Genomic DNA, 12,871 nt, shown 5'->3' on the forward strand with positions numbered 1-12,871 from the left:
TCCCCTTCCAATTCACTGTTCCCTTTCACTGTCCTAGAGAACTCATCTTTCTCCAGACCTTTTGTTCCTGCCACTCATCCCAATCCAGTTCTCGTCCCCACCAGCTGGTATTCAAGGAACTTCCTGCTCAGTGTTTCCTGAGAGGACTGGAAGCACAGGTTCCCCACTTGCCCTTCCTACCTGCAGACTTGGCACAGTCCAGAGCAGACAGGAACTGGAACTGCAAGTCCCACTCTGGCAGCTTTGGGCTGTGATGTGCTGGCTGAGCACAGAACCGCGGGAGAACCGCACTGCGAGGCGCTCGTAAAGCCCTCACCAGTGCAGACGGGATTTGCAGCAGGGTTTTCATGGCAGGTTTTGAGGGAATGCCTCTGACAAAGTCACCATTCTCCTTTTCAGACTCAAGGATTCCCAACAGCAGGAACAAAGGAAAAAATAGGAGTGCAGGGGTAGGGGGTGGGTGGGTGGGTGTGTGTGTGGGGGTGTGTGTGTGTGTGTGTGTGTGTTTTAAGCTGAAAGAGGGGAGATTGAGATGAGATTTTAGGAAGAAATGTTTTCCTGTGAGGGTGGGGAGGCCCTGGCCCAGGTTGCCCAGAGCAGTGGTGGCTGCCCCATCCCTGGAGGTGTTCAAGGCCAGGTTGGATGGGGCTTGGAGCAACCTGATCCAGTGGGAGGTGTCCCTGCCCATGGCAGGGGGTTGTAGCTGGATGGGCTTTAAGGTCCCTTCCAATCCAAACCATTTTGTGATTCTGTGAAATGCTTATAATTTACCTGGGCTATGAACTTAAGAAACTTAACTTTCAACGCAGTGGTTAATCTGGCGCTATTAACAGTGACTGAAGGTAGGATTTTATGATGGGAATTGCTGACCAACTTTACAGGAGTTACACTGCCCGTCCCGCCTTTCAGTCAGTGCTGCCATTTCCAGTATAAATCACAGCGCATTGCTGGTAATCCTTCTGGCATATCAGATATCAGCGTAACTCGGCAAGCGTGATATGGGGAAACCCAAACATCTTTCTGAGGTGGCAATTATTCCTCACAGTGACACTGCTCTGGGATATTTTTAGTGGAGGACAAACCACCTGTTTCCCAGCAGAAACACCGAACACAGTTATAAAAGAATGAAGCAAGTTTCACGATGAGAAACAGCGGAGACACCTGGATTCGCTGGCTCTCTGGATCCACAGCGCTGTTTCGTTAGTCGTGCACATCTCTGTGCACTCCTGCATCCGGAGCATGGCAACATGTGTCGGCATCTGCCTCGCTGAAAAGCCTCTAAACAAACAGATCCACAAATCCCAATGGATCAGGGATGATTCCATGGGAATACAGAGGTGCCCACATCGAGGGGGACACCCTCGCCACATGCACAGAAGGTGATCAAAGTAAACTTCCCTGAACTCAGTCCTCGGGCCTTAGCAGGAGCCACACTGCAGTGGAAAAGCCTGGTTCTGTCTGGAACAAATAATTTAAACCAATTTTGAAACATTTGGTGGTGTAAACACACGTTCTGGGGGCTGTACCTGCGTTCCACGTCTTGCAGCGCCCCAGGGGTACGGGTGTTCCCCGGCTCCTGCTTCTGGAGCCCCGGTACTACATCATTAATGGATTGAAAGAGACAACTCAATTAGTCAAGGGTAAAATGAGCAAAGAGGCACAGTGTAAAAACACAACTTAGTGGGCAACAAGCTAAGATGGAAAAAAATACCAGGGTACAATTGGTGTGATGAGGAAGGGATGCATATTTATAGTGCTGATTATGTCCTTTGGAAGGATGCAAATCCAACAGTGAGACGAGGACCGGCTGGTAAGGATGCAAAATTCCAGCCACTGGGATTTGAATGGCAAATGCTGTATGAAATCAATTACCCCCAGGAGGATGAAAATACATTTCATTTGCCTTCTCAGAGGAGGTTTGGGCTCTTCCCTCACATTTGTTTGTTTTGGTTTGCTGAGAAACGGGCACCTTACACAGCGGCACCAGGGACGGAGCCACAACGATGCACCCGCACCCACGTTCCTGGCTTTGGGGGGTCAGCAGGAGGTTCCCCCAGTCGCTCCGGAGACCGCGCCCCCCCCCGCTATTCCCGGTCCCGGCTGCTCCCAGCCCGCCGTGCCTGGGGACAACCGGGGGGGCGGTGCGGGGCAGAGGCGTCGGTGCAGTTCAGGGTCGGTGCGGGGCACAGGGTTTGGTGTAGGCAGCGCAGGGCACAGGGCTCGCTGCGGGGCAGCGTGGGGCAAATGTGCTGGTGCGGGGCACAGGGGTCGGCGCGGGGCACACGGTTCGGTGTGGCTCAGGCTCGGTGCGGAACAAAGGGCTCGGTGCGGGCTGCGGGGCTGGCGCGGCTCCAGGCTCGGTGCGGGGCAGTGGCGCCGGTGCTGTCGCCGCGGCCGCCGCGGTCCTAGGTCCCCGCGGGGGGGCGGTGCCGGCGCGCGCAGGCGCGGGGCGGGGCGGGCGCGCGCACACCTGGCTCGAGGGTCGGCGGCGGCGGGGCCGGGCGCGAGGCGGGGGGGTGTGGGGTGTGTGAGGAGCGCGCGTGCGCAGGCGCGCGGCGGGGCCGGGCGGGGGCGGCGCGCGCCCCTGTGGCCGCGCGCGAGGCGGAGCGCGCGGTGGGACCGGCCCGCGCGGAGCCTCCCGGCCGCCTCAGCGCTCGGCGGGCAGCGATGGCGCCGGGCAGAGCCCGCCGGCTGCTCGGCTCCCTCTGCATCGCGCTGCTCCTCGGGCAGCCCGCGCCCGCCGCCGCCCGCAGCGGCTCCCACGGCCTCGCAGGTACCGGCGGAGGGTGGGGGGTGGGTGGGGGGCGAGGCGCGGGGCTCCCCCGCCCGGCAGCGGACACTGCTCCCCGCCCGGCGTCCGCGACCGCTGCCCGCGCCGCCTCACGGGGGGCCGCGGGGGCATCCCGGTTCGGGCACGGCAGCGAGGGGGTGTCCCGGTATGGGAACCGCGAGGGGGGGCATCCCGGTACGGGCACGGCAGGGAGGCGATCGTCCCGGTACGGGATTCCTGTGGGCGGGGGGGGGTATCCTGGTATGGGCACAGTAGCGAGGGCATCCCGGTGTGGGAATCGCAGAGAGGGGCCATCCCGGTATGGGCATCCCGGGGAGGGGAGGGCATTCTGGCACGGGAATCGCTGGGAGGAGGGCATCCCAGTATGGGCACGGCAGGGACGGCATTCCGGTATGGGAATCGCGGGGAGAGGAGGGTATCCCGGTACGGGCAGTGAAGAGGAGAGTATCCTCGTATGGACACGGTAGGGAGAGCATCCCAGCACGGGGATCATGTGAAGGGGGGCATCCCGGTACCGGCATCCCGGGGAGAGGAGAGCATCCCGTACCGGCATCTCGGGGAGAGGAGGGCATCCTGGCACGGGAGTCACGAGGAGCGGGGCATCCCGCGGGCATGGGGGCATCCCGGTACAGGCAGCCCAGGGAAAGGGGACTATCCTGGCACGGGAATCGCGGGGAGGAGGGCATCCCGGTAAGGGAATCCTATGGGGAGGTCACCCCGGCACAGGAATCGCGGGGACAGGGGCGTCCTGTTACGGTTATCGCGGGGAGAGGAGGGCATCCCGAGGACATCCCGGGGGCATCTCGGCACGGGCAGACCCGCACGGGCACCGCAGGGAGGAGGGCACCCCGCGCACGGAGGCTCCCGCACCTTCTCCTGCTCTTACCGGTAGCGATCCCGCACCGAACGCGGCTCCCCTGAGGCTACGGAATCTCTCGCCTCGTCCCGGTGGAGCCCAGTGCGGGCGCGGAGGCTCTGCGGGCGCTGGCAGCGGCTCCCGGCCCCGCGCTGGTGGCTGCTCCCCTCCTGACGTGCTGGCTGTGAAAAGTAGGGTCTTTTTTCTCCTTGTCAGGGACAAACTTGCAGAAAGCTTGAAAGGAAATCTGGTCGCGAGTGTTGGATGCTGGGATTTTGTTTTAAAAGCTCCCCTGTAGATTGAATCCTGATATTTTAAAAGAAAGCTCTGTGCAAGTGGGATGTGGGAGAAACTGCTGGTTAATTGGTTGTTTTTTAGCTACTTGTAAAAGTGAGAGTGGTGAAACTGGCATTAAATGGTGTAATTGTTGTGTTTCAAATCACAGAAGACAGAAATGTCCGTGGTCCGGGCTTAGGTGCCACTGTGCAACCGCGGCTGCTGACTCCTGTTGACAGGGATGTGTTTGTTCATCCTCTCCTACAGTGCCAGCTTTGCAGATTGTGGGTCTGAAGCAGAGGAAAAAAAAATAATAAAAAAATGTATTTGGGTTCACAGATGTGCAGAGTTACCTGTGATAGATAAGTTTCTTTTTTGATGTGTAAAATCTCACCATGTGAGATTCTTTGTCAGTGTTCCCAGCTCTCCTGACAGCTCGCTGTGTGTAGTTACAGTTGGCTTGGCTCTCTTTGCTACATTAAACAATCTTTTGTGGTTTGAGGAAATCAAACCTATAGGTGAAGTTTTGTCTGATAAACCCAAATGCATGAATTAATTCAGCAGAGGGGGAGTGGTGTGGTGAAAGTGTGAAATAAAACCTTCCTTGCATCTGGCTGTTCGTCGGAGTGGGAATTTAGAAGTAATGGCATGGTACTTGGTAGTCCTAGTGAACCCGTACTGTCTGCTCTTTCTCTTTGTGGAAGGTGCTTTATGCCCTGTTGACAGGTGCTCTCCTGTTTCATCCCTGGTGAGGACCAGAAGCTGGGCTCTCACTAACCTGGAGGGGTGCCTGTGCCAATTACGCAGAGGGGAGAGTAACCCCGGAGGGAGAGGCTTTCTTCATTCTTTGTCTCACCGAAGATGGGATGCTTGATGTATAGTGGATGAACTTCATCTGAATTCGTGCTATTTTCCACTTGGTTGTTATTGTTTTCTTTTAAATCGACGATGTGGGAGAGGGGCATTTGTGTCCCTCTGTGCTCGAGGGAGAGGGGGCTGAGTGCGCGTGTTCTATGTCCTGCGTGACAGCGCTCCCCTGTGTGCTTTAGATGCCAGCGTGATGGCACTGTCCTCTGCCGTGTGCGCTGTGTGGGGCTCAGTCCCTTTGGCATTCCCTGAAGAGCCGTGTCAGGCTGAGGTGATGGGCTGGGGACTGGAGGAGCACCTGGTTTCTGAGGCTGGGGGAGGCTCAGCTGCAGGACTCACAGCTCTCCTCGACGTGGCTGAAGTGCTGCTTGCTGCAGCCAAACAGCAGGGTGTTGCTGCAAGGAAGAGAAGCCGGCGTTTTGGTGTTGGGGCAGATGGCGTAAAGGAGCAGAAATTGTGGAGCTGGGAGCCTGTATTCTTTGTATGTATCTGTGGATGTTGGGGCGACATTTGATCCCATCTATAAATAGCTGGTCATTGCTCTCTGAAGAAGAAAAGAGCGTAGATGAATTATTTTAGGAAAAAAAACTGTATAACTCAGTTTATTTGTGTACCTGTGAGCAATGGGGTGTTCCCTTGCCTGTTTGGTCGCCGTGCAGATACGGTACAATGAGTGGCTGGTGTTGGTATTACGCCTGCGGCACTTAACCAAGGGAGTAAAACTCCAAAAATCCCCAGTAAGGAAGAAGCAGCAACTGGAGCTAAATCCTGCTTCTCGTACCATTTGAAAGCGCCTTGAGATTAATGTAAGAACTTTGATCTATACAGGATTGCATTATTCAGAATAAAATGGAAGTGGGGGTCACTTAATTTTCAATAGAAGAGCTGTGATAACCTATACCCACCATTAAGGTTGGCAGTTGGATTATTCAGAGGCAGGAGATTTGTTCTGCCTCTCCCTGCTATTCTTGAAGTCCCTGGAATCGACATGAATTTTGTTGTAAAGGGCAAGCTGGCAGTTTTGGAGGTCTGCAATCCAATGCTATTAGAAATTGGTGAGCATGAAAGCTGCACGAGATTCCCGGCACTGCATGGGCCTTTTTGGCAATGTGTTGATTCCAGAGCACTGGCAGCATGTGTGGGTCTGTAGGATGCTTCTTCTGGGTGGAGGGAGTAGCCTGTTGGAAGCCAGAGAAGGTTGGAGCATCAATCTTCTGGATCTCTTAGAAACATAAGGTCATAACTGGTTTCTGTTTTGTATGCACTTGATTATTTCTAAATATATCACAAGTTAAAAATAGGGCAGAACTATCCAGGTCTCAGTTACATCCCAAGGCACTGGAGGCTGGATCTCCAGTTGATATTACTCTGCCGTATAAATATGGTATGTGCCGGCCTCCTGTATTCCGGGTGTTGCCTATGATCTGAGGGAAGCCAACAGATTGCTCATTGCTCCTGTGGTGTGTGGAGACACATGCCACCGCACACACGCTGCTGTCCATAGGCTGCAGTGCCTTGGTGTGCCGGTGCTGGAGTGTTTCTGTTCTGATAACCTGTGAGTCGGGCTGCCCCTCACTGGGGCTGAGGTAACGCGCTGTCACCTCTCCTCGGCAGAAGGACCCGAGTCGCACACAGCTTTTATGGCATCAGTTTGTGTCATTAGTCATTTGAGAAAGTGGTTTGACTTGCTAATGAAGCTGTCCTAATAAAGTAACATTTCCATTTCAGAATTGTGAGCTATGTGTACTCACCTGTGCTCAGCGTTTATCACAGTGGAAAAGTGAGCAAAAATGGAGTCGTCATCTTTTAAAAATAAACCCCAATCCCTTGGCTCAGTCACCCGCTGCTGACTTCTCAGCATGGCTTTAGTAAGGGTGTTACATTTTCTTTACATTTTTCTTCATATAAACGAGAGTAATTGGTTATTCCTGGTGATGGGGTGACCTTCTTATTTACAAGACCTCATCCTTAGCCAGAGGTGTTTGGAAATGTCTGCAAAATGTGTAGGCACCTCCCTCAGGTTTGCTGCCTTGCCCAGAAGAGAAGAGTGGGCAGGAGTGAGCCTGGAAATGGAGTGGGTGTTTACGAAAGGACAGAGCAATACAATACGTTCTGAACCACAACTGTCAAACTGTAAAAATGCTTAACCGTGCAGCATCAGCTGGAGCCTGGTACACGGTTTGAAACAAATTCTTGTACCATCACTAGTCTGGCGTAACAATTTCATGTGTAAAAGGTGTGCTGATGTGTTTGTAGCTCACTTTTCTAATCGTTTGGGAGTTTTAAGGTTTCACTTTGTATTGTCCATGAGGAAGCGTAACTGAAATTCTTGCCAATAGCTAATTAACCTCCTTTTCCATGAGGAGTCTGTCCCAGTGTGGAGCTGTTGGTGGGAGGGAGGCCTCATCCCGCTGCTCTTTAACCGGCTCAGGATTCAGATGGCTGCAGGGCACAGAGCACAGATCATCCTGTGCCCAGTTTCAGCACCAGTTACAGGATGGGCTGTGTTGCTTCCCTACAAATGGTGGGAACTGGGTGTGCAAGGCCGGGAAAGCAAGGAGTCCTGGCATGGGGCTGGGGGGGGGTGTGCTGAGATGGTGGGCAGTGTTGGCTCCAGCCGGGTGCAGAGCCCCTGCCCTGTGCTCGGGGCGGTGGGACGGCACACAGCTCTGCACCCCGGGTGGTCGGGGTGGTGCTCAGAGGCCGCCAGGCTGAAAACAGAGAAAAATCTCAGCCCTGATGAAACAACAGCCGTATTTTACTGATTGGATGCTATTGATTTAGTTCTCCAGCTAAATTGCCAAGATGAAAGTGGTAATCCTGATTAATTCCATAGAAACAGATAAGCACCATTGTGTGTATACAGGCACAGAGTTCTTTAGGAAAACTGAAACCCTAGCTTTATGTGGTGTTTCAGATGCTTTACTTTTAAGTGTTTTTTACCATTTAGTATTCAAGCCGAAGAGAAGATCTTAATTTCACAAAATAAACAGACGATCAATTAGTGATAAACCTTTTTTGTGTCAGTTTAAATAGCTTTTTTTTTTTTAATGAAAGCTGCCCCAATCAAAGGCAGTGGAGGATTGGCAATACTGCTGCTAAACTTTCTTGGGAGTTTGAGTAACTCCCCAGAGTATGGAACAACCATAAGGTATTTGAATTGTGTAGAAAGTGATGAGATTTAATTTTTGTTTTAATAAAAGCTATGTAATGTCCCTCTAACAATCCGATTAAGCAGCACATTACTACAAACTAAGGAGAGTATATTTTTTTACACTGTAGCTAAACAATATCACTCCACTCATTGTTTCTGGACATTTTGGGATACTGGAAAGTGATTAGAGATGTTAGTGGGGAAAAAAAATCCCGAATCCCTAAAGGTGCCATTTGGGAGGGGGCTGCCCAACTCAGGAACCTGCTGGCCCCCAAACACCATCAGGTTTTGTTTGTTTTATGATGTTGACAGAATCTAGTTGCCAGTCTTTGGTCTTTCCCGGCTTAACCTTGGTTTTGTGGTGTGCACTGAGCAGGGCTGAGTGTAGCATTGTTAGGAGGGAATGTACAGGTAATGTGTGGTGGGACAATGATTTATCCTTCCTGTTCCTCTTGTCTTCTGGTTTTTATAGTTACTTAGTAAGAGATCTTGTCTTGAATTGGTAAGTGATTAAGAAACAGTGACTTGCACGTTAGAGAGCTTTTCTCTTTCCAGGCATGTTGTTCTGCATGCATTAGCAGTGAATGTCCTTTGCTGTGCGGTGGTTTGTGCAGCTGACTTGGTACTGCTTGGACTGAAGTCATCCACACGCTCTACTTGTGCTGGAATTCTTCATTTGCAAAGTGAATCTGTTGCTAGTCTTTTCCTTAGTGCCTCAGGTAGGTGTTAGCTCACGGGAATGGCTTTGCCCTGGTGAGTTCTGGTGATTCAGTTACTTGGTGCCTCACCAAAGCCTTACATGTTTTGATATCCTGTCGTCATCTAGTTATTTCCAGAGGGCCTTTAAAATTGGAAAAACTGTCCTGTGATTAAATTGACCAGTACTTCATTTGTTAGAGGAATGTGAGTAGATAACTGTCTTTTGTAGTTAATTGGGTAAGATTTGAGTTAAGATACCCATATAGAAGTGAATCTTGCCCTGCTTTCCTAATGTTTTTACTGTTGTGTTAAAAATCCCAGAGCTGTGTGCTTTTGCCATTTTCAGTTGATCAGCAGCAAAAGCGCAGGCAGCATGTTAGCTCCGTGGAGGAGCTGAGCCAGGTCTTGCGGGCCCACCAGGCATTTCAGCCCTCCAGGCCACCCAAGGTGACTGGAGAGCCATCCCAAAGAAACCTCAGTGTTTGGCTGCTGCTGCTGGCCTGCCTGTTGATGTCTTGTTCAGCGTGAATCATGATTCTTGTGTCTTTTGTACTTCTGCCCTCTGCTTCTTTGATTTCACTTTTCTCTTGGTTTTCTAATGACTTGTATACTCCTCTCCCCTTGGGATCTGGTGAGGCTGTGTTTCTGCTCCATCAGTAGAGCTCTGGTGAACTTCATCACCTGTTTATGTGTTGTTATCTTTCTCTTTGGCTGCAAAGTACAGACAGTTTGAGTGTTTCTGACTCTAGCTTTCTGCCTTTGCACATATGTGGGCTCTTAATATTTCACTTGCGTATTTGATGTCTTTTTTACATGTCTTGAAGCTGTCGCATTTTGTGGTGCTGGGTCAAAGCATGTGTCAGTAGCCGGCACAGTTCTCTTCCATTATTATACTTTGATACATTTGTCTTGTTTGATGTGCTTTTAGCTTTTTTGGCATGTGTCCAATGTTGTTGACTTAAAGGTGAATGTAGCAGCACGGCTACTGTGTGTATGGTACCTGTAGTCTGAGGTTTGTACCAATGGAGGTTTAACTGGGGTTTCTTCCCTATTAAAATAATTAATTTAGACTTCATATTGTCTGGAAGGGATGGTGTGCTTTTCTCCATCTATTTAATGTTCTGTGTGTAGTCTACTGCCAGGTAACGAGTGTGTTTCTATAAAACTTTCTCTTTATTTAGTGTTTTTTTTTACTAAGTTATTTTGAGCCATGGAAGATCAGTTTGTCTTTGCATTTCTGTGAATATATGAACACGTAGAGTATTATTGTGTCTGCACTCTTCACTGCATTGTCTGTGATGTGAAAGCTGGACCAGCATGCTTGGATACACACAGATTTCTTTTACCTTACTTTTGGCAGAGAGGTGTTTGTATTGCAGACTTTGCTAGCAGCTGCTGCAGACTGGAGCGCTTGGGGCAATCTAGTCCATTTTCAGCTCAGTTTTCAGGGTGGTATCTGGCAGCTCACTTCTGCTTGGGCTGAGGGGACATCCAGGTCTTCTGCATGGGCTTCATCACCCTCAATTTGCTCTGTAGTTAATGAACCTGAGCATCTCCTTTAGCATTGCTCTGTGGTTCATGGACTGAAACCTTATAAAATAACTAGCAAGAAAGAGAGCTACAAATAGAGGCATTGGGATACTCCTTCTAAAAGTAGAGCAGGCTGCCAAGAGCCATTTAAGTCATTAGACTTGTCATGGGTTTTAAAATCTCTGGAGCGTGTGCCGAGAGGGGAGTGTAGCTTTGAGGGCTTACTGTCACGTTGGTTAAGTAACTGCTCGAAACAAGTGGCTGTTGCAGTGTAGCATGTAACAGAGATGGGAACTGGGTATTAACAAGAAGATGGACTATTTCCAAAAGTCGTTTATAAAGCCTGTTTGAAAACAACAGGGAAGGAGGTATGAAAACTGCATCTAAAACATTTGTTGGTGTGATAGGACCCCCAAACAGTTTGTAGTGTACTGCATGCAGCTGGAATTGGTGGTTTTGCTGTTGGGCTGTCAGTGCTTACGAAGCAGAAAATTCAGGTATGTTGCTATCGGTTTGTGAATCCATTAACCAGAAATATGTCTGGGCAGATATGAAACATGGCAGATTTGAAGTAGTTGCCGCATGTTAATCTTGTTTTCATGTGTTTAGTTTCAGCATTTCAAGCTGGCAGTGCCATTAAAGGAGGAGGACCTGCATCCTGTGCCCTTCCATTTGCTTTCACAAGCATGTTTAGAGGATGTATAGAACTGGATGGGTTCCCTGGTCTGCTGCTCCGTGTGCCTGCATGATGGCTGGTCTTATTGGAAGGGTGAGGTGACAGGAGCATAGGGGAACAGTGTCAAGGGAAAGCCAGCCTGCCTTTTCTGGGGGCAGAGATTGGCTCAGTACTTGAACATGAAAAGCACTAAGAACAAAATATGTCCCATGGCTTCTGTCACCATATTGATCTTTAATATTATAATATATTTGTAACATGTAGATTTCATATCTATAGAGTAAAATTTTGTCAGAAAGTGTGCATTATTTTTTTTTAACTGAAATTGCTACTGAAGTGTTTCATAGCAGTTCATCTTTAGATTAATGATGAATTCAGTGTAGCTTTAATTACTGTTTGCGTTGATTACTCCCTTCTCGCCCTGAAATTTCATTTGTCTGACTGATTCTGAAGTGGGAATAAAGCTACAAGTTTCATCTTCAGATATGTAGCGTTGAGGAAAAGGAATCTGAAACTACTGAGTAAGTTACGCTTGCTGAGAGTGATAGTGACCTGGTGATTCCTGGAAGGCGCTGGTCACTTAACTTGCTCTGAGTACAGAGGAAACCTTATGAGGGTATCGCTTAGAGTGTCTGAGTCTGTCACATACTGATAGCAGTGTAGCCTTGTGAGGCCAGAGCTTTTGCCACCACCCCTGTACCGACAGTGAAATCAGGTGAGGATAACACTGGATTGAAGCCTGGTTGGGAGCATAAGAGCTGACGGATGTCGTGTGATGGGACAACATGCCAGTGAAGAAGGTGTGTGGGGAGCATCCTGGCAGCCAAATTGGTCCCTGATGCGTGGAGACTGCCAGCCAATTCCATGGCATAGAGGGACATTGCCCTGTTTTTCTCCAGCACCAGTGCGTGTTGGGATGGAGTGTTGGGGCTGTGTATGTGCTGGGAGGCTGGCACGAAGGTGGTGTGCTCAGGCTTTTCGGCCAGGACAGGCAGAGGGCTGCTCCCTTCTGCACTGCACTTGTCTCAGGGCGGTTTTGGTGGCTCTGCAAAGCTACCTAGGGGGAGGGCTTTCTGAAATAAGTTTGTTATTCCATTTTACTTACAGAGATGATAGTACAGAGGTAGAAGTCATTGTTATGCTGATAGACCTGATTCTTCCGACCAACGCAACACAACCGTGCGATGCATTTTGCTTTGTTTAGGTGCTGGTGAAGGGACAGCTCGGAGATTGTGTCTGAAATTACAGGAGTGTGTTCTTATTCACATGTGAGGGCAGACTTACATATGTTTTATGGGATGCACTTTTTTTATTAGCATTAAGAGCTATTAGAGAGTATACTGCAAATGTTGGGTGTGACAGCCCTTCTTCACGATTTTCCCAAGTTGGTTCCTTTTCTGGAATCTGACATGGCTTGTCTTCTGTTTGAAGTGTAAAATAGCTTATTTACCCTAATCTTCACTTCTAGTTGTTTGCTTCTACCTAGTTCAAGGCTTTGGAGCCTTAATTTTAGGTTAGGTATTTTTTTGTTATGGATTTTTTTCTTATCTCCTTGAAGTTATGGTCATTTTTGAAAAATATGTAAATACTAAGAGGCCCAAAAGGGCTTGGATATCCTCAGTGATTTGGTAACCATTTCTGCGCGTGGGCTTTACGTAATTGTTTTGAGATGCAGGTGAAAGAAAAAGCATGCAGACCATGGCTGTGGGAAATTTAGAGTCATACTGGAACCAGTGAAGTGTTTTCAGTGGCGCTGTTGGGTGTAAATCGGTGTTCTTCACCTTTCAGTTTGCTGTCTTTGACTACGGGTGAGTAGTATTCCTTACAGCTGATGTAATAGGTACCTAGGTCCAGTCTGAAAAGAGGAGGCAGAATCTGCAAGGTAACACCACAGTATGTGAATAGAGGTTTTCAGATTTGAATCTGGAGGCTTTTGGATGGAACAGAAGTTGATTTCTGAACATGGAGGGAGGAGAAGCTAGGAATCAAATGCGTCCAATGCAGGATCTGATATATTCTGAC

At 49.6% G+C, this 12,871-nt stretch overlaps 1 protein-coding gene and 1 long non-coding RNA gene across 17 annotated transcripts in view; both read left to right on the top strand.

Annotated features, from left to right (window-relative positions):
• Window positions 1-1,863, top strand: part of LOC128853390 (uncharacterized) — a 38,370-nt gene extending 36,507 nt beyond the window's left edge. For 3 of the 6 annotated variants that reach the window (XR_008451908.1, XR_008451909.1, XR_008451911.1), the window contains one exon: window positions 1,046-1,863. This is a non-coding gene — a long non-coding RNA (uncharacterized LOC128853390). Of the gene's footprint in view, window positions 1-881 lie in introns of all 6 variants that reach the window. The other 3 variants (XR_008451910.1, XR_008451912.1, XR_008451913.1) reach the window with 3 other exon arrangements.
• Window positions 1,864-2,569: 706 nt separating this feature from the next.
• Window positions 2,570-12,871, top strand: part of NEO1 (neogenin 1) — a 175,134-nt gene continuing 164,832 nt past the window's right edge. For 9 of the 11 annotated variants that reach the window (XM_054078014.1, XM_054078018.1, XM_054078019.1 and 6 more), the window contains exon 1: window positions 2,570-2,773. In XM_054078014.1, the coding sequence (XP_053933989.1) occupies window positions 2,668-2,773 (106 nt within the window). In that variant the 5' untranslated portion in view covers window positions 2,570-2,667. Of the gene's footprint in view, window positions 2,774-3,211; window positions 3,255-10,869; window positions 10,943-12,871 lie in introns of those variants that run through there. The other 2 variants (XM_054078017.1, XM_054078012.1) reach the window with 2 other exon arrangements.

Source organism: Cuculus canorus, chromosome 12, assembly GCF_017976375.1.
Source record: "Cuculus canorus isolate bCucCan1 chromosome 12, bCucCan1.pri, whole genome shotgun sequence".
NCBI lineage: Eukaryota > Metazoa > Chordata > Aves > Cuculiformes > Cuculidae > Cuculus > Cuculus canorus.